The sequence below is a fragment of the Glycine max genome, chromosome 4 (assembly GCF_000004515.6).
Source record: "Glycine max cultivar Williams 82 chromosome 4, Glycine_max_v4.0, whole genome shotgun sequence".
In the NCBI taxonomy this organism is placed as follows: domain Eukaryota; kingdom Viridiplantae; phylum Streptophyta; class Magnoliopsida; order Fabales; family Fabaceae; genus Glycine; species Glycine max.
Genome location: NC_016091.4, coordinates 41,819,499 through 41,841,419, shown reverse-complemented (window position 1 = coordinate 41,841,419; position 21,921 = coordinate 41,819,499). Strand labels below are relative to the sequence as shown.

Here is a 21,921-nt window from a genome sequence, read left to right as displayed (position 1 = left end):
GTTTCATAGAAACATATATTAATAAATTGTTTCACTTATTAATAGCTACAATAAAATACTTTTTTTAAATTACTAATAATGAGTTAGCCTTTTATGGGGAACACACTAACCATTACCATTTACCACATGTAGATAAGAAAAGGCTTTATGATAATTGTAAATTTATAGATTATTTCACTTATCTTCCAGAGAAACATATATTATATTAATATCTACAGTAAAAGACTTTCCCCACTTACTTTTCAATCCCACCAAACATATATTATATTAATATCTTTCATTAGGTGCTTAGTTAATCAATTTTGATGACAATTAGAGCTAGTTTCACACTGCTATTTTAGTTGCATTGATATACTCACAGTATATAAATAACTTTTCCAATAGGCACACATCTAGCACAAAAAGCAAGAATTCACCTTTTCACAAAAATTCCATGCCATAATATGATCAATATCAAATTGGATTGAGAAAAACCTTAATAATTTAACACTATACAGATAATAATAAATAAAAAAAGGCATTGTGGATTGTATCCACGTGAAAAGCATAACACTGACAAAGAAAACGAGGACAATACTCAAGAGTTGACCATCATAAACAAACTTGTAAGAACCTTATGCTAAGAAAACATTAATGATCTAATTCTCAATGACTGACCAATATTTAACATGTTATTGTTGTCCCCATAGTTAACTGCATGCACAATTATCAAATTGAGAAAAATTAAGAAAGATGCATAAATCAGAGAGAGCCACTCTAAATCATTTGATTCTCTATATATTATAGATAAAAACAAGGGTAAAGAACTAATATGGGACAATAGATATGACATTATCACCGAGACAACTGAAGGATTGATTTACCTGCATGAGAACTCAAACATTAGGATAATCCGCAAAGATATAAAAGCCAACAACATCTTATTGATAAAACGCTTGCAACTCCAACTCCAAGAATGATTCCAATAATTAGACCGATTTTATTGTTGTTACTACTTGGAGGTTTGCTACTAACAATAGGTATGAAATCTTTACAATATAAAACAATCTATCAAATTCAAAAAATATAAATTTTGAATATCCAACTGATAAGGGATTATGCATCATGAAAGTTTAGTAATTAAACATCTAAATTGCCAAAAAAATTTCATAGTATTACCTAGGATAGCATGGATGGCTTGAATTAAGGGCCCATAAGTACCTTGAGTAGGTATGAAACAAGTACCTTTTCCAGTCCAAAAGAGATGAATCTCAAGATAGTTTTCTATCACTCTGTATTCACAGTACAACTATTGCTAGAACTTTATTAGTATTTATTACCAATAATGCACTTTTTTGACAACTAATAGCATACCATCGTTCATCATTGAACACATTTTATTACAAACCAAACTCTTGCAGGAAAATAGTAATTACTATGTATTATATCTTGAAACAGTGGTATACTCAACTTTTGCTTTTGGACCTGCAGGGGTTATATGGCTCCAGAGTACATAGCACATGGTCAATTAACAGAAAAAGCATACATATATAGCTTTGGATTGTTACTGCTAGAAATAATTACTGGAAGACTGAACAGCAAAGCATCAAAATATTCAAACAATCTAGTTACAATATTAAGTTGCACAATATAAGTTAATTTGTCCTAATAATTTTTCAACTAGTTAAGACAAGATTGCATGGTGAACCGACTTGTACCTTTCTTTCATTAATTAGACATGGAAGCATTTTCAGTCAGGGACTACGGAACAATTAATTGATCCATGCCTAGTGTTAGATGACAACCATGGAAGCAATGTCCAGAATGAAATTTTAAAAGTGTTGCACATAGGATTGCTATGCACCTAATACCTTTGATGGCTTCCCAGGGAGTCTTAAATCCAAACCCAATGGACTTCCAAAAGCGGTTCACACCTTTTCCAGGTCTCTTTCCCTTCCGAGTCTTCTTCCAGCTGCGAAAGGGACCAAAAACAACAAATGATTCAGCATCAAAACATCACAATGCAAAAAACAAAAACAAAAAAAAAAAAGTGAAGCATTTTCTTGAACACTAAGTGTACCTGTGGTAGCTTGTTTTGAGACTTGGTCAGCCATCTTAATGACATTGTCCCAGGTGACTTTGGTGGAAGAAAAAGATGGCAGTGTTTGATCCAAAACCTAACAGGGAGGTTATGAAGACGATTCAAATGATGATATTGGCAACAAAATTTTTCTCCGTAAATATCAGTTCAGCCGAGTCACCCGCACTCAAAATCCAAGGGTATCCTAAAAAAACAAAAGATCCATCAACACAACGCCTCCCCCCCCCCCCCCCCCCCCCCCCCAAAAAAAAAAAACTGAACTTTTACAAGAAGAAGAAGCAAGTAGTACTCAAGGTTTGTTCTGCAAAGAACCTTCTAGAAGAGTCCCTACAAAACATTTTTCTGAAGAGATCCTTGGCGGCGAGGGACATAGTTCGGAAGATCCTAGAAGGAAACCTAAGCTTATCCCTAACCACATGCTCAATTATCTATGCAGCATAGTCTCTGTAAAAAAGGGGAATCACCGCCAACATTATATACAAAATCACCCCATAGCTCCACACATCAACCTTCTCATCGTACTCCCTTCCCAACAGAACCTCCGGCGTCACATAGTATGGTGTCCCCACCACGTTGCTCATGCTCTTCCCGTCTCTGAACCACTCCACCAAATCGAAGTCAATGAGATTAAGATTGTTCGCCGAATCGAAGACAATATTGTCGGGCTAAATATCGCAATGGGCGACACTGAGGCGGTGACAGTGTGCGATGGCTTCCAAAAGGTTCTTCATGAGGGAGGCGGCATGGGACTCCGAGATGGGACCATCGACCATGCAGTCAAAAAGCGTGTGGGGCTAGTGGAGAAAATGTTAAAGGATTTAGGGATTTTGGCATGAGTTCAAACTCAAGTTTTAGAAACTTAAATGATGGGGGAGTGCTTCACTCCATATATTAAAATTTCACATGCACAACAACGATAATTTTAGGTAAAATCATCTTTAAAATTGTTTCAACTAAAACGATTTTGACTAAAACCGTCTTAAATTTGAGTGTCTTTACACCACTTATTTAAGAAAATGTCACTGGTATTTTTTTTAAGACGATTTTGATAAAGCCGTTTTTATTCTAACATCTTAAAATGTTGCTTTTGTAATAGTGTTGAGTCATCATTGACCATGAATTAAGGCTGCTCAATTATGACCTCAGATCACCATTATGAAGAATATCATAACGTGACCCTACTATTTTATTTTGTTGTGAATCTTCTGCATTAATTGCATGATCTCCTTCAATCTTCTTCTTATTCCTTGCAATAATCTTTGGTATCTTTTTATTCCCTCTCCTCACGATCATCCAAGGCCCATAGAGATCCGCATTATCAGTAGATAATTGACTAGCATTTACTTCCGTTACAAGAGTCTCGTTTTGGCTAGGGCTAGCATCATCAACCTTCTCCTTTGTTGACTCCCCTACCTCCATGGCTGTCAACTCTTTGTTGTTCTCACCATTCAGATTTGGATCTACACTAATCACATTTTCACTACATTGACTCTGCTTATGGCCATACTTGCCACACTTAAAACATATAGAATTAAAGCCCTCATATTCCAGCCTTTATAAGTAACCAAACACATTTATCTGTGGAACCAATTTCCTATCTCGATCAATCTCCACACAAATTCTAGCAAACTGGCCTCTAGAATGAATAAGGCTAGTTTATTAATCTTCAACATAGTCCTAAGTTTGCTTCCAACCCTCTAAAGGAATTTATCATTATATAATTCAATAGGGAGACTAGGAATATGAATATATCCACGCTACAATCTTCTGCACTTGCTTATCAGATACATTGAAAAATGGCCTCCATCTCTACAACAAGTAATGGTCTGCTAGCATCCAAGGCCCTTCAAATGTGGCATGCCTATAATCCTCCACTACTATAAAAGGAACCAAGAAATAATCCTGGGGCAAATCAACAATGCGAATAGATCCCGTTTTCAGCCAATGACGTTGCAACTTATTCTCCATCATTTTATAACTCATCCTCTTACCTAGCACATTAACAATCAAGGTATTTTTCCAGGGTTCACGCCATTCTTCAAATTCCTCTGCCGTGATAGGGATCGTAGGGCACGGATCCAAATCCTTACCCATATCATCTATAATCTCCCTCTCCTTGAAGTAATTCCTCCTCGGGATCTTGTATCTCTTTCATAAGCCTCTGGAAGCATGTGAAGCCCTTATTTCCATCCATAGTTAGGAGACTATATACCCATATACGACTTAGATACCTCCTCCACTCCTCCTTCAGTAATTGGTTGCTCAGTCATTGATACCTCCTCCACTACTCCTTTAGCAACTAGTTGCTCAGTCATTGCCTCCTTCACCAAGGCATTGATGTCCTTGGTTTTGACTTTTTTTTTAACTCCTATTGAGAGGATATCATCTTTAGTAGGACTCAACTCTGAAATCCTAATAGAGTTCGTTTTTTCTCTCATCTTTTTAGACCCTTTTCCCATTGTCACTAGGGATGTTAGTGCAATAACACATATATGTTACATTGTTTGGTCGTTCAAATGATATTATTATGTACTGTATTAAACTTTCAATTTCTAAAAATGCATTTTTCTAAATATAAATTAAAATTTGTTAAAGTGAAAGACGAAGCCACTTATAATTCTAATTAAGAAAAACAAAAAACTATCAAAAGAATTTTAGGGATATATACAATCTGCATCTAAAACTAATTTATGATCATTACTCAACTAATTTGTTTGATATCCATAAATTATTAACAACCACATTTTTCATCATCGAAATTAATCCAGGCATTAAGGAAGCTTAATTAAAAATATAAAGTTCATGTCACTTCTATAAGTAAAATGACGCAGCAAGGAAAGCATGTCATACACTTGCAGTATACAGTACTAAAGCACCAAAAATATCAAAGTAAGAGTATGTGGAATCATTATATTATACTAAGTATACGTTTGAGTAAACTTTTCAAAAGCATTCCTATGAGAAGAAAATTTAAAAAATGAAATAAATTTATCTATAAATTCAAATTAACTTGTGCACAAAAAAAATTATGCATATGATAATTTTAGTTTATAAAATCTTTTTTTTCTTCTAAAAGTGCTTATAGATAAACTTGTCCAAAGAGATTTTAAAACTCACAAATGATACCATCATGCGTGTAAAGTTCCCTTACAAAAGGATTGTGTTCCTTTGTGTAAGAATCATCATAGGGTGACAAATTTTCTTCTAAAAAATTCCCTTTAGATCGAACCATGCTTCACCTGTATCTTTCCTAGGAATTCTAAGTATGCCAAATAGATTGAAGAAAAGAAGACAAGGAAGAGTTTGACCCAGGTGTTTGCAAAATAGTTCAAAGCCTCTTAAGAAACGATATTCCTTAATATGATGCAAAATTAAGATGGTAAGGATGTATAGTAATAATGGACATAAGTCTAAATATTATACCTAACAGATTAGTTATGTTTCTGTAATAATTTAATTTGTAATAAATTAATTTAATTTTTATCAATAGTTGAGAGATGCATTCAGTAACTCGTGGAAAATAAAAACTCAAGAACACCCAGTAGAAATGTGAGATAATTTATTAGATAATTTATTTGAAAATCTCTCAAAAGTAGTTAACATGTCCTAGTCAAACATGGTTAACCCTCTTTCTCTTAATTCAAATCTTACTTGGATTGCTAGGGTTCAAATTACGAGAAAGTATAAGTCCAGTAGAAACAGCCAATTCAGAATTCTCTAAAATATGTTTGATCATTCATATTTTGCAAACTCAATTATTCTATAGTTTTATTGTTCATGCAATGTAGGTCACAAACACACAAACAATTAGAATATAAAGCCACCGATTTTAGAGGAAATTAAACATAATAAAATAAAATAGTTGACTAAATTAAGATAAATTTCAATCAAGAGAATTGAAGTTCATCTACAGATCAAATCCCTAGAAAAAGAGGGATTTAATTAGCCATATATACAGACAAGCATACAAACAATCTCATATACATAACAAAAAATAAGGGATAAGAAAAGTTACAATTCAAAGCCCCATAATCTTCCTCACTTTGCTTCCCGATCCAACAAATTTAAAAAGTGCTGACAAATGACATTACATCAATTTTGAAAACTCAGAAACTAAACTTTGAACTATCAATCATATTATATCATAAATTAATAATACTTTCCATAACAACGGTGACTAAAATTGACAGCGAAAAAATATAAGGAGAAAAATACTAATTTTTTTATTAAAGACTAAACGTAAAATTTGAAGAAAAAAAAAAGTCAATTGAAAAAATAGTTAATTCTTATGTGATGAGAGTGAATTGGGATAAAAAAATTAAATTAAATTAGAATGTAAAAATATGAGTTTTATTTTATTTTATTGTTTATTTTTCTTTTTTTCCGTTTTTTTTTTCGATTTAAACGAACGGATACTAAAATGATGAAGTTGTAGAATTGGGAAGCAACAAAGGAGTGAGTGAGAAGAGAAGAGAAGAGAAAGTGAAGATGTTGTTGGAAGCAGAAAATCGAGGGAGGTAACAACTAACAACAGAGAGAGCAAATAGAAAGAGGGAGTTGGCAACAACACGTGCCATAAAACAGCCGTTAACTTAGCCATCCCAGGTCAGTCCGCAATCCAAACGGCGACTCCCACTCATCCCAATTACTACCACGTAGGCCCCACCCCTCTCTTCCTATTCTTTTCTTTGTCTTTTTAATATATTTTTTTCTTTTTATTATTATTATTATTATAAATAAACAAACAAATCTCACCCTTGCATCGAGTGTTCTGTTGACAACACAACACGAAACACACACATGACACAACACAGCACGCTGCAAGAACAACAACAACAACATAGCCACAACACAACCAAATGACACCCACAAAGAGGGAGACAAAGAGAGACGCTACTACTTCTTCCTCCTCTCTGCTCGCAGAACCCTGAAGCTCCAGAAGCCCCTTTTCGAATTAATTCGCTTCTCTTTTATCTAAATTCGTAAGCTTTTCTTCTGTCTTTTTTTCCCTTGGGGGGTGGGGGTTAATTAATGTTTTCTTTTTTGTTTGCTTTTGAGCTTTTTGTTGGGTTGTCTTTGTTTTTTTTTTCAAGTCTTGGAACTGGAAAAGGGGAAAAGGGTATACGGGGTTGCTGCCAATGTAAATTACAAGTGATCTTTTCTTTATTTCTTTCTTTTTCTTTTCTTTTTTTCTTTTAAATTTTCGTATGTTGATTTGTTGGAGGGTGAGAAACTTTGGGGTTTGAATTTGGACACGCACGCTGTCATTTTGATTCTGGTTTTATTTTATTTTTTAATTCGATTAATTCTTAAAATTGTTCCCTTTTTTTTTTCTTATATTTTATGCCGATTCACCTAATGAGATCTGGTTTTTGGATATGTTGTTTGATTTTCTTTTGAGGTCTGGTGATCGTGTGTGGTTGGATGTTGTCAACGCTTTCTTGTTCATAATCTTGTTTCTGATCTGTGTGCATGCTCTAAATTTTTGAGCCAAATCATGATTGACCAAGAGGGTGTTTGTGATTCAGTTTGCGCTTTCAATTAATGGGTGGAGATTGTTAATATCTCTTATTTGTTTGATTATTTGATTGTTGTGAGATGTGCATGTCTTGTTTATGGGTATTGTTCTTTGCGGCACATGGAAAATTGATGCTTGTGGCTTCATGATTTTAGCTTAAAATTGACCTATGTTTTTTGTAAGTAAGTATTTTTGTCATCGGTATATTGGAGTTTTCTTACTTAATTGGTTTTAATTTTGATGGATGAAAAATAAGACTTTTCTTTGTAACCAGATTGATTCTTTTCGTCGACATGTTGGAGGGTCCAACCTTTCTTGTTTCGAGGGACATACTGAGCTCTTGTGAGCAAGAGACCAGGTGGATCTACAATTCCTTCTGTGTGATGGAGCTCGCGAGCAATAAGCGTCGACTGGAACTAGAGGAAGAAGCCGTGTTGACAAAGTCATGCAAGCTTTCAGATGCTCCGGAGAAAGGGGAAACAAAGAAGAGCATCCAAGATCTTTCCCTATCAGTCAACCAAGCAAATGCTCAAAACCATTCAAGTGATCAGTCTGACTCAAGTTCACTTATCTTCCAACTTGGTCGGGACATCTCAATTAATTGTCTCCTACGATGCTCAAGGTCTGACTATGGTTCGGTTGCCTCATTGAACCAAAGTTTTCGATCTCTCATCCGAACTGGAGAGCTTTATAGGCTGAGGCGACAGATGAGTATCATAGAGCATTGGGTTTACTTCTCTTGTAATCTCCCTGAATGGGAGGCATTTGATCCAAACACCCGTCGATGGATGCGCTTGCCTAGAATGCCCTCTAATGAATGCTTTATATGTTCAGATAAGGAGTCCTTGGCTGTTGGTACGGAGCTTCTTGTCTTTGGAAAGGAAATAATGTCTCCTGTCATATACAGATATAGCATTTTAATGAATGCATGGTCATCTGGTATGGAAATGAACATTCCTAGATGCTTGTTCGGTTCTGCCAGCCTTGGAGAAATTGCCATATTAGCTGGTGGTTGTGATCCTCGTGGAAACATCTTGAGCTCAGCTGAGCTTTATAACTCAGAAACTGGAACGTGGGAGCTTCTCCCAAACATGAATAAAGCAAGGAAAATGTGTTCTGGTGTATTTATAGATGGGAAATTTTATGTCATTGGCGGGATTGGAGTAGGTAATTCAAAGCAGCTAACATGTGGTGAGGAGTTTGATCTGCAGACAAGAAAATGGCAAAAAATACCTAACATGTTCCCTGGGCGAAATGGAGGAACTGAGGCGACTGAGGTATCATCTGCTGCTGAGGCACCTCCTTTGGTTGCAGTTGTAAATAATGTATTGTATTCTGCAGATTATGCCCAACAAGAGGTAAGGAGATATGATAAAGACAATAATTTGTGGGTCACTATTGGAAGATTACCTGACCGAATAGTCTCAATGAATGGCTGGGGGTTAGCCTTTCGTGCATGTGGAAATCGCCTAATTGTTATTGGTGGGCCAAGAGCTTTAGATGGAAGGGTAATTGAGATCAATGCTTGTGTCCCAGGTGAAGGTGTGCCAGAGTGGAACCTGCTTGCTAGCAGGCAATCAGGGAGCTTTGTGTATAACTGTGCAGTGATGGGATGCTGAGGCATTTGCTTTTGGTGAATAGTGCTATATGGATTTATTCTGAATGGAATTAACATTCTTCACTTTCAAGGAGAGATGATTCTGGCTCTTGGGTAATCAGCCCACCTTTGGGGGTAAATATTTACTCCTATTTAGAGTAACAGATACAGTTTTAGAAGGTTCACAAAACTGAGTCTTTTCATTTTAAGTTATCATGATGGTTTTTCAAATGTTGGCACAGTGACAGGTGAATAATTAGCTCATGTTGGGTTGCAATCACCTTTTTCATAAGTTCAATTGAAGTGTTGCAGAATTGTAACTGGTCTCAATTTTTGTCTTCTTTGCTTTCTGTTGCGCCCCCTTTTTTAAATATGTATTCTAATCGTCTTCAGATCTTCCCAAACCCTGTTGGTGTTGCCTTGCCTTTTCTTTTTCCTGTCTTTTATGGCAGTGTTTAATTGCATCATCCAAGCTGTATCATTCTGTTTGTTTCAATTTGAGTTGAGACAAACAGAACTCAATCAAGGTTGTGTGCTTCTGTTCTGGTAAATATAGGTGAATCAATGATATTGTTTTCAATTTAATTAATCATAAATAGACCCACAAATTATGGGTTATTGAAAGCAAATAAGGAGATTTGGGGGTTTTATTTTATTTTTGAACAATATGAGGGCTGATGAAGTTAGTTGTAGGCCATAACACTTGCACTCTTCAAAGATATGAAGCTGAACATGAAGTCTATTTTTGATGAACATGGATTGATATAATTCATATAATTCTAGAATTTCTAAAACTACTTTGGCATTCTTCAATGTTATCTAGAGATCGTGTTTATGGAACTTATTTGATGATTTTTAATGGAGTTTGTATTGATAAGATTGAATTTCAATGATTAATGTAATATTGTAGCTTGTTTGTAGGCATAAGAGTTAAATGCAGATAGATATTTGTAGAGAAAGTTTTTCTGTCAACAATTGAAACAAGCATAATATAGTTTATTTAAATGATCTGGATGGAGAATGATCTGTGTTTTGAAATTAACAATTGAATTGATACTATATGTCTATTAGCATCAACCAGACAGCTCGTTGAATGGTCGAGTCAATGATTATTAGAAAATAGAAGACTTAATCTTCTATGAAGATTCTATTTTAAAGTTCGAGCTAATACTCAAGATATATTCAGTATGCTTGAGTGATGGTTGTTTTATACTGACTCAAGCAGCTTTTTGATTATGCATAACTTGTTATGGATATAGGATTAAAATATACTTATCATTGATCACGTGCATTTCTGGGTTGGATGATAATCTACTGTACATTTTGAAAAGCATTCTTTTAAGCTAATTAGTAATTACGTTAAAAGTAAATACTATTAGTATATGTGATAGTATAATCTTATGTTTGGAGGGAAGATTTAAAATTTTTTAAGAAATTCAAATACATAATATTTTAAATTTTTAATTGTTTTGATTTAAATTCTTTTCATTTTGTAAAGATTTTGTTTGGATGAAACAATTTAATTTCTTATATTTTAATTTCTTTGTTTGAATAAAGTAATTCAATTTTAATGAAATTCAATTTTTCATTTTTAAATATTTATTTAAAAATTAAAATTTCAATATTAAATAAAAATAAATATTGGTCATTTTTAAATAGTTAAATATTCAAAATAAATTTAATCCTAGACAATATTTAATAATCAATTTTAATAATTAAAGTAAGAATAAAATTTAGTAAAAAGAAATTTATCCAACATAAAAACTACTCAAAATTATTTAAATTCATAATCAATTCTAAACTTAAAATTAAAATCAATTATCCCACATGTAATCAAACATACAAATAAAGAAAACATTTTGCAAAATACTATTGTTTATAAGAAATAATCTTACTCAACTTTTATAAAATTACTTGAACAAAAAGTTTTTTCTCCAAATCTATAATATAATTATATATTTAGAACTTAACTTAAGCAAAAAAAAATGTTAAAAAAAAAGAAATAAAAAATATTTTCATGCTAAAACATGATTTTGCGGTCAAAACCTAAAATGGAGATGGTGTTAAAAAAAAAGGCGATAGAAAAGAACAAAATATGAATATCCATTACGACTTGGTCCATCTCCAAGGATCTAATCGCTTCCATTGTTTCTTGAAACAACTCTATAATGTCCAAAATTTTAGATTACTTTTTTTTAGAAAAACTATTTATGTATAGGCAAACAAAATCACTGTCGTATAATTTTCTTCCGAAACAACCCTTACTCTGGAATCAAATTCAACAACGCCGCAAACCTTCCCTTACCATCGGAAAGCACCAGTGGCTCTTCCTCTCCTATGTACAGTTCCGTTGTCAACAACGAGTGTGGGAAACACTCACTGGGTTAGAGTCATATTCGTTACAGAACAAAATCTATTTTCGGCGAGAGCCGCATTTGTCGGTGGTTTTCATGAGTGCGGAGCTGGCCTTGATGGCTAATGCAGCCATCTCGTGTGGCTGCAAAGGGTGCCTCAAGAGACTCAATGGAAGCGCGAAATAAAGTTGATCGGGTTGCAGCAGTTGGTCCTCGTCAATGGCCGAAACGACATCCTCGAATTCCATTTCGTCAGAGTTGGATATGAAGCATGCGGATACTTATGCAAGAGGAATTGAAATTCTTAGAATTTGAAATTATTCATTTTCTATTGATTAAAATTCTCGAGTAAAGTACCAAATTAGTCCCTCACTTTTGGAGGCGCTGTCAATTTGGTTCCTGAGATTTAAAAAATGTCAAAATGATATTCGACTATACATTCTGTTTGCCACGTTAGTCCCTTGCGTTAGTAGTCTCTTAACATCGTAGTAAATGTGTGATGTGGCACGTTAAGTGCCACTTGGACGCACACGTGGAACTTCCACATCAGTTTCTTCTACTTGCCACGTAAGGAGAGACTAAATTGACATTAAAGGGACTAAAATGACATAATTTAGGTGATCATCTTTTTTCCCAAAATGTTAAAACCCTAATGGCTACTTTAACATTCATGCTTTCATTCTATTTTTCCTCCTACTCATACTCTTATCCAATTCTTATTTTTTTCCTATTCATCTTTCTCCATCTTTGTAGTTCTTCTTCTATTATTTTGTGGTCTACCATGTCTGCTAATTCAAGAACAAGGGGGAATGTCACGTCAAACCGTCTTTGCTATTGTCGTAGAAGAGCTATCATTCAAACAACAAGGACGACAAGGAATAATGGAAGACTGTTTTATGTTTGTCCATTACCACAAGTAAGTAATGTTAATGGTGTTTTTTATATTCTAATTTTTGTGCAAGATTGAACATGGATATTTTGTGTTGCGCAGCAAGATGCAAATCGATGTAATTTCTTTTCGTGGGTTGATGAAGACATTGATGTTGGTGCAACTGAAATAGGTAGAATAGAACCAATACCAGACTTTGGTCTAAGGTTGAGACTAGAGATTCTGCAAAGAGAAGTTAGGATGTTAACATATTGTGTAGTTGTAGGATTTGTAGTGGTGGTATTTTTAATTTTATCATGTAATCATAAGTAGAGAATATGATATTATAATTTGTTATCCATTGTAGTAGTGTTTCATGTTTTGAATTTTATGAAATTATGACATACTGTGTTATCGTTGTATTCTATTTTGTCATTATATTTGATTATCTATGATTTTAGTATTTGTTATCCAAAAGAAAACAACAATGTACAATGAAAATACACAATGAAAATGGAGTAAAGTCATGACAAGTTGGAAGCATAACATAAGCAAAGTAATGACACCAAGTATTATGGTCAATTTTAACATGACACATCCTTATATCCAACCTTAATATAAGCAAAGTAATGACACCAAGTGTGTCAATTTTAAACAAAACATGATACCAAGTGCTTCATTGCTCTAAATATCTTTCTCACAACAATATGGACACCATACTCCTTTTTAAAAAAATCATGTGCTTCATTGTATTTCAAACTTGGCTGCTCTCAGATTTTATCTTCCAACTTTTCCACTACCCATTGTCTAGTTGCTTGTTTGTTCCTAAAACCCCTGTAACAATTGTGTTCATCTTCAAAGCTTTTGATTTGGAAGCTATTTCTGGCCACATTCTTACTACAAAAAATTTCCCAATCACACTCAGGCTCTCTACATTTGGCTCTTGCTCTAATAGCATCATTTTTCTTCCATTTAATATCCCTACCCAACTCAATGGTGTAATCCCTAACTGTTTCCTTAAATATTTCCAGGTTACTGAATTCCATTCCCACCTCCAACACATTACCAAACTTGCTGCATTCATTGAATTGAGGGAAGACTTCTTTTTCAAATCCACCTTCATCATTAGAACTTCTCGGGCTATCTAACTTTTCAGATTCATAACCAACTGGTTCAGCTTCATCCTCTTGGACTTCATCATTGTATTCTGGAATATCACTCCACCATTCACGGCCTACCCTCACATCAACATCTACATCCTCGTCACCATCAATGTCATCATGCTCCTCACTAGCAATGTCTTCCTGCTCCTCACCATTGGTGTTTACATCCACTCCATTATTGTCATCAATACCCACATCACCATCATCTTTATCTCCTTCTTCCTCAACTTCTGGAATTGGATTCAAATTACTTAAACCATCTTCAGGTACATCGGCTTCAAATAGGATAGGTTGTTCATCAACCTTGTGGTCATAGTACAACTCCACCTCATCTCCATTGTGCCTTGCACTGATGACCATATCCTGAATATCAAAATCTGTTTCACATACACGCAAACCCTCTTCCAAATCCACTTCCTTATCCACAACCCAGTGAATGTCACCCACATTGTTATATTTTCTACAATGCTTCACCAGATTGGTTAGAAGAAAGAAATTTAAATAATTAGTTTCTATCTTATCCCACACATCTAACTCCCCACCAACATACTCCAATTTTCCATCAGCTTCATTCTTGGTAAAGATACCTCCATGGTGTAGTACTAAGGTTATTTTCCACATCCTATATAACCAAGGCACAACAAACAGAGAACACAACACAACACGCGAATAAACCAAAAATTAGCTAAACAGAATGCAAACACTAATAGAGAGCAAAAACAAAACAAATTGTAAACTAAAACAAACATAGGAAAACTAAAGTTACAAATCATGAATGCAAGTTTGTCAAGTAAGAATAACGCCTCAACAAATCAACCCATTCACCCCTAAAGCCCGCCTCATTCATTATTGGAACACACACATCTCAAACAGAGAACACTTTCTTCTTTCAAAAGTTTCACATCTCACACTACACCACTACGCTATTCTCAATAACCTCTTAAACCAAAATCCCAAACCCTTCACTCTCAAAAACTACTCCAACGGTTTAAACGCAAACAACAATGCGTTTGAATGATATAGTGCCAGTTCAACTACGTTGGTTCAACGCAAGAAGACCAAATGCAGTGAAAAACAAAACTCTTGCCTCTACTGGAAAGCATCGATTGCATCAGTCAACACTAGAGGATGACGATGATCGACATGAAACACACAAAAGCATTGATTGCGTTAATGAACAGTGAAGGGTGACGAAGAGCGGCAACCACCACCACTGGGAGAGCGATGATCGACGTGAACCTAGCACAGGAACACTATCCTTCAATCATAGGAGGGAGAAAATGGTGAGAGGAAATTCATCACGTTTTCAATTAGACTGAAAACTATTAGGAATCAATTTGACACTATATACAAAAATTGACTCTTCATTTTTCAATGTAACATTTAAAATTATATCATATTAGTCCTTATGATGTGACATTGTTTATTTCCCAATTACGCTTGTCACGTGTGCGTCCAGGTGGCACTTAACATGCCACATCATACATTTACTAACGATGTTAGGAGACTACTAACGGCAGGGACTAACGTGACAAACAGAGTGTAAAATCGAGGATCATTTTGATATTTTTTTAAATCTCAGGGACCAAATTGATAGCGCCTCCAAAAGTGAGGGACTAATTTGGTACTTTACTCTAAAATTCTCTATTAAAATGATAGATATTCCTTTAAATTTTTATCCAAACACTAAATTTAAAATGACAAATATTCAATATCTCATTTAAAATGAATTACTATGTTAAAAGTATCCATCCAAACACAATGTAAAGATCTTTAACTTTGCTCAATTAATCACAATATTATGTATAACATATTTTTTTTATTTTTATAATAATTATCTTAAAATTCATATTAATCATAATGTATAAAATATTTATTGATTTTTCTAATAATTATTTTAAAATTCATATTAATCATGATTTATGATTGATTGATAGTATAAACCTTTACAAGATATGTCTTTTTTTCACTATCACTTGCTTTCAGATTCTGTAGAATTTCTCATCTATTACTCACTTGATAGTTCTTGATTTGCTGAATTTTTTTTGGTTTCCATGTAATTTTTTTTTTTATATTTCCTCTTGATTTTCTGAATTGGTAGATTTTATGATGCACCTCAAATCCAAGCACCAAGTTTGAAAACATAAAAATTCTTTGTCAAGTTGTGGAGCAAGTATCTTATTATATGAAGTTACAAACCAAGAGTTTCACTAGCACAAACACCCATAAATCTCTTTTTCCTTTTCCTTTTTGTTTTCTTTTTTCCTTTTACCTGGTTGGATAATGTGTGGAATGAGCAAATTCCCACATACAAAATAATAATAAATAATATAGTTGTTGTAGACAACATGGAAAGTACAAATTGTACAATGCAACTATTTAAGTAATTGGAAACAGATGGTGATGTGTGCCCCATCTACATGTGCACTGACCCATGATGAAACTGTTACAGTGACACGTGGATGGGGGGTGGTTGATATCATCTAATGCTTCGCTCATGTTGGAACCTTTTTTCCCTCTACTATCGTACCCGCTTTTGTATTTTGTACTTTACTATCTGGGAGGTGTTGTTTCAGATTTTGTCTAAGGCTGATTCAAATTTTATAAGACCAGGAAAATAAATAAATAAAAAAACGAGAAGAAAGAATAAGAAACATGCAAAACACATAAAAAGAAGGAAATGTAGAGAGACACAACACAAGAACCCAAATCCAACAGGAAAATAGCATTATCGTTGGACTCCACGATGCCTGTTGTGTTCTGGACGTAGATTACTTAAAAGAAAGGGAGAGACATGGAGTCATATTTGGATAAGCTTTTTGCATGTATTTATAAGAGAAAAAAAAAGTAAAAGATAAAATGAATTGAATTTTTTTTATAAGTTAATTAAAATTAGCTTTATGTACTTGATTATCATTAAAAAAACTTGTGTATTTTTCATCTAATTTATGAGAAAAAATAAATTTATTTTATATTATTTTCCTTTATTGTAAGTGTCATGCAGTGGCGGAGCCAGAAAAATGATAAAGCCTGGGCAAAAATTTAAAGATAGCAAATTCACATTGTATATAATATGTAAATAGTAATCAATCAAAATAAAAGAGACTCGTCATTTTGTCAACAAAAATATAGTTTAAAATAAAAGAGATAAACATAATCTTACAATAGCGGGTTAAATAAAATTAGGAGGCAAGTGTCCTTTCCGAGACTTCTTTGCGGTAAATGTTCGAATAATATCAATATCATCAAGTGACTTGAATATCTCCCGCTCGGTGTAACACACCATCAAGTCATTGAACCACACATCGTTGATCTTATTGCGCAATTTAGACTTGATAATCTTCATTACTGAAAAAGCTCTTTCAACGGATGCTGTCGACACCGGCAATATCAAAGCTAGCTCAATAAGTTTATAAACCAATGGAAATACCAAATGTTTCTCAGTTTGAACCATCTTCATAGCCAAACTTTGAACATCTTCACAAGTGGAAAAAGAAGCATTTCTTCTCACTTGAAGCACATAAGTTTCAAGTTGATCCCTAATTGTTCCTCGGTCATCATCAGAAAAGTCTGCATGATAAATATCAGCAAGACGAGCAAGCTTATCAACATCAAACTTGGAGAAAGAGTTCTTGGGGTCAAGACATGAGAAGCAATCAAGTATAATGTTACTTCCTTCACTAAAGCGGTGATCCATCTCCACACATATTTTATCAATAGCAACATAAAAAATCTCTGCACGGTAATGATGAAGATTAGTGATAGTCCTCCCTTCTGCTCTTGAACGACCCCGAACTGGTATTTCGTCATCCATATTTGGTACCAGAATACTTTTAGCAACACAAAATCCTTGGACATCGGCAAAAAAATTATTCCAGCCACTCTCTCTCATTGTGCCCAACCGAGCTTTGACAACATCAACTAATTCCATGGCATTCACAATATTAAGATCTTTTCTTTGCAATATATTTGAAAGCTCGTTTGTGATACCAAACAACTTTAACATTAACCTCAAAATAAAAGCAAATTTAAAGCTCTCCATTTTTTCTATCAAACCTGCTGCTTGAGATGGTCCACGTCCATCTTCATCAACCATACTAAGCACCTTTAACACGGAGGACCACATTTGATCCAAACGAAGCAATGTAGTATGATGTGAACCCCATCTAGTATCCCCGGGTCTAGTGAGACTAGATGATTGGTGTAAGCCCCTTCCTCTAGATATCTCACCACTCTCAAGTTTATTTAAAATATCTTTGTGTTGTGCCTCTGTCAAAGCATCCCTCCTCTTACAAGATGCACTTGTTGTATTCACAATCAAGGTGATGGACTCAAAGAAATCATGAATAGATGAGCAACTACTAGTAACAGACACAACAACCAATTGCAAACGGTGAGCATAACAATGGACATAGAAAGCATAAGGATTTTCATCTAGAATTTTTCTTTGCAAACCATTAAATTCACCTCTCATATTTGAAGCTCCATCATATCCTTGCCCTCGTATCCTTGAAATAGATAATGTGTACTTATCAAGAATACCATAAAGAGCATCCTTTAATGACTTAGATGAAGTATCTGTGACATGATGTAGAGCAATAAATCGTTCCACAACATTCCCTTTGTCATTCAAAAACCTAAAACAAATTCAACCAGTTTACTTGGCGGCATAGAGAATAATAGGTAATGAAAATTGGAAATTGGAAAATACAACTACTAACCTCAACATCACCGCCATTTGCTCTTTGACGGATATATCACGTGACTCGTCAATAAGCACGGAGAATTGTCTATCACCAAGCTCTTCCATAATCACCTTGGTAACTTCATGTGCACAACACGTTGCAAGCTCCTTTTGAATGTAACCGCAAGTCATTGTGCAATTTTTTCCACCACGGTCAAAAGCATCCCTCACTTGTTCATTCTGAGATTTTACCCAATCTACCATCTCTCTAAAATTGCCCTTATTTAGCGAAGTAGAGGATTCATCATGGCCACGGAAAGCCATGCCTTGTGCTATGAGATATCTTGAACAATCTAAAGAACAAGTCAAACGAATCTTATACAATTCTTCTGATTCCTTGGTTGCTTTAGCAAACTTACTTGTCACACTTTGTCTTTGATTATTATAATCATCGTAGTGCTTGACACATGAGTTGTGCAAACTATTATGACTACCAACATGATCTTTCAAGCCTTGAGATGCATGCTTCCAATCTCTATATCCGCTTTTAGTGAAGACTTCAAAATCAAAGTGTTCGGCCCTCCCGGGTTGCTTAAAGAGAAAGCAATAAAAACAATAAGCTGCATCCTTGATCTCACTGTATTCTAACCATGTGTAATTCTTATACCATGATTTACTAAATGCTCTAGAAACACTTCCAAATGGAGTACAAGGAAAGCTTGGCAAATGTGGTTGCATTGGACCCTTCAATATATATGCCTTCCTCACTTGATCTTGAATATCCGGAGCATACTCATTAATTTGTTTCCTATGACCTGGATCACGCACAATCTCATTTGGGTTAAACTCATTAACCACATTAGGTGGCGGTTCTAATTCGGCTTCTTGTTGTACAACATTCACATTCTCAATACTTGCTCTATCAACCAAAAATCTCCTCATCTCTGAAATTAAATGATCTTAAGTTAATACTCAATTAACAATTAAAATCATAAGAATCAAAATTTAAATAAGAATAGTTTTTCAAAATAAAAGTAATCTCTTATGATTTATAAAGAGTAGGAACAAGCATTATATTATATTCAATTAAACACCATTATAGAAACTAATAAAATTAGATAACCAAAAGAAACCTTTATTGTAGATAATTTATCTATCAATAAACAAATTTACAAGTGGTATGATTCCACTGTAAAAGATCTTTTTACTGCTATTATAAATAATACTATATGCTTATAATATTACTAGATACACACTTTAGTTTGACTTATCAATAAAACTTTTATAACCAATGAATCTTGATGTGTAGTAGCTTAATCTGACACTTAGCAGCACACAAAATGACAAAATATATTATAAAGTAAATATTTTTTATAATGAAATTTATTGAAGTTATCAGTATGATACAATATTATAATTTCACCATATGAGATTTTAGATAAACTTGAAAAATATGGGACCCATTTTCACAATGTTAGTACTTCTATATAACATAAAATATTTAACCTTTCAAAGACAAACCCAAATTTTTCTTCTTCTCTGTGTCTGCTACTACTAGGCGGTGCAAATAAACCCAATCAGTTGAAATTAAACAATTACTAACCGAAAAAAAAGGGGAAGGCGGTAGTCGGAAAAGAACCAGTAGGTGTCGATGGCGGAAGCTTTAAGGTTTCTACAGTGTTGCTGCGGTGACGAAGCTTTACTTCTTTTGTTTCTGTTACCTATATTTTTGCCCTTTTAATTTTTAACTCTTACAATTGTTTTGCCCTTTCAATTTCTTGCCCTTTCTTTAATATTTTTCTTTTAATTTTTACTTTTTTTTTTTTTACCAAATGAATTTGGGCCAGAGCCTGGGCAATTGCCCAGGGTAGCCGGGCCTTGAAACCGCCTATGGTGTCATGCAGAATTTTATCCAGATAGGATCCGAGCATTTTTTTTTTTAAAAAACATATACACATGAAATTAAAAAAAATTAGAAACTTTATATAAAAAAGGCTGTTTCCTTGTTTGTCCATTGAAATTTTCGGTTTTCTGTCATCTTTGGATGAGATTCCTCTCTTTGAACTTCGGTCGGTCGCAGCGGTAATAATACCATGGCGCAAAGCCCGTTTTACTGAAAGGAAAAACGTTTTTTGTGGCATTTACAGATCGGAGCTTTCGAGTTAGAGAGCCAGTTTAATGATTATGGTGTCTCCCTTGGAACGATATCGTTAAAATGCTACAATGAGTGAGGAACAAGCAAAGCTTCTGCATTAGAACAATGTGGAATTGGATCATAGTCATCAAAATGTTTGTATTTATCTGAGTGGAAGAAGTCTTGAAAAATTTTAAGATGCTAGGAGGACTACTATCACAAAAATCCAAATGGATCACTGTTTTTCAGTTCACTTGTTGCTTTCAAATTATTTAGGCAAATTATATTTTTCATCTCTATTTTTTTAAAAAAAATTCGGCATTAGTTCTTAAAAATCCAAATGGATCACTGTTTTTCAGTTCACTTGTTGCTTTCAAATTATTTAGGCAAATTATATTTTTCATCTCTATTTTTTTAAAAAAATTCGGCATTAGTTCTTAAAAAATATGGCTTATTTCTGTTTCTTTAATTTAAAAAATTCAACTTTTGATCCTCAAAGTGCACTTTCTATCAGTTTATAGTTGTCATTAAATATTAATCATTATCACTTTAAGAATAAAAAAAATGAAGTATTTCTAAATTAAAGAAATAAAAATAAGACATTTTTTTAGAACTAAAACCGATTAAAAAATTTAAAAGAAAAAGCATATTGTACCCCTGTTTATTTTGTGCATAGGTATCTATAGTCTATGTCAAATTAGAAATTACTCTCTTTTTTTTTTAATTATAATTTTGGTCACCCTTTAATTTCTAACTCCTCTATTTTTATGTAATTTGAATCATTATATTTTAAAAAATCCATAATTTTGCTTAATCCCTAATCTTCCATACATTGATAATTTAACTTAACCGTTAACTAATGATGCGTTAGCATCGTGATGAGGTAAAAACTAACATTTAACATTTAATGAAAAAAATGGGGATTGAACCAAAAGTTCAAATTTTCTAAAATTTTTAGACTAAAGTTATGAGGAAAAATAGAGAGATCAGAATATCGGATAAAAATTTAAAAAATGATTAAAATTACGATTTAACTTTCGTTGAGAAAAAGGTAAAAATTAATTTTACATTCTTATGCTACATTTTTTTAGGAAGTTATATTACCATATATTGTTCATTTGTTACTCAGCCACTTGTAAAAAATAAAAGCATTTGTTAAGGAAGTATTTACAATAGTTTTTACAAATCTTATTATTAATTTATTATGAAATTTAATTATATCAAAATAAGCATTTATCTTACCCAAACTAAAATATTAGTTTTGTTTGGTACACTATTTTCTTAGCGGAATATGAGTTTCAAAGAAGTTGAAATTCTGTTATTTTTTTTTTTTTATAATCGAAGTTGAAATTCTTTTGAATAGTTTATTAGTAAAATAGTTTTAAAATTCTTGAAAAATTAATTGGATATTTTATAATTAAAATGGGAAATTTTATAATTACACGTTAATACAAGAAACGTAAAGCAAGTTAACAAACCTTGCTCTTCCTCTCCACGAAAACCCCTCAAAACTTCTATCATTT

At 33.5% G+C, this 21,921-nt stretch overlaps 2 protein-coding genes and 1 pseudogene across 3 annotated transcripts; 1 reads left to right on the top strand and 2 right to left on the bottom strand.

Moving 5' to 3' along the window:
* Nucleotides 1-668: 668 nt before the first annotated feature.
* On the bottom strand, nt 669-2,911 carry LOC106798592 (phosphoenolpyruvate carboxylase kinase 1-like; annotated as a pseudogene).
* Nucleotides 2,912-6,823: 3,912 nt separating this feature from the next.
* LOC100813260 (F-box/kelch-repeat protein At1g74510) lies at nt 6,824-9,525 on the top strand. Of its 2 annotated transcripts, none has more exons than XM_003522987.5 (2): nt 6,824-7,062; nt 7,873-9,525. In XM_003522987.5, exon 2 carries the CDS (start codon nt 7,892-7,894, stop codon nt 9,215-9,217), a length of 1,326 nt encoding a protein of 441 aa, XP_003523035.1. In that variant the 5' UTR covers nt 6,824-7,062; nt 7,873-7,891; the 3' UTR covers nt 9,218-9,525. The 2 variants fall into 2 exon arrangements, with proteins under 2 accessions (XP_003523035.1, XP_040870836.1); XM_041014902.1 differs by lacking the exon at nt 6,824-7,062 and adding an exon at nt 7,085-7,780.
* Nucleotides 9,526-16,752: 7,227 nt separating this feature from the next.
* Nucleotides 16,753-19,206, bottom strand: LOC102670234 (zinc finger MYM-type protein 1). Its single transcript, XM_006578517.1, has 2 exons — nt 18,302-19,206; nt 16,753-18,217 (listed from the first exon to the last, which is right to left on the bottom strand). Exons 1-2 carry the CDS (start codon nt 19,204-19,206, stop codon nt 16,753-16,755), a joined length of 2,370 nt encoding a protein of 789 aa, XP_006578580.1.
* Nucleotides 19,207-21,921: the final 2,715 nt, after the last annotated feature.

What these genes read in the sequence shown, in the direction of transcription:
- LOC100813260 (XM_003522987.5), top strand. Translation starts at nt 7,892, where the DNA reads ATGTTGGAGGGTCCAACCTTTCTTGTTTCGAGGGACATACTGAGCTCT.
- LOC102670234 (XM_006578517.1), bottom strand. Translation starts at nt 19,206, where the DNA reads ATGAGGAGATTTTTGGTTGATAGAGCAAGTATTGAGAATGTGAATGTT. An exon ending in CAAATGGCGGTGATGTTGAG is followed by an intron (nt 18,218 to 18,301) that starts GTTAGTAGTTGT and finishes AATTTGTTTTAG; the next exon opens with GTTTTTGAATGACAAAGGGA.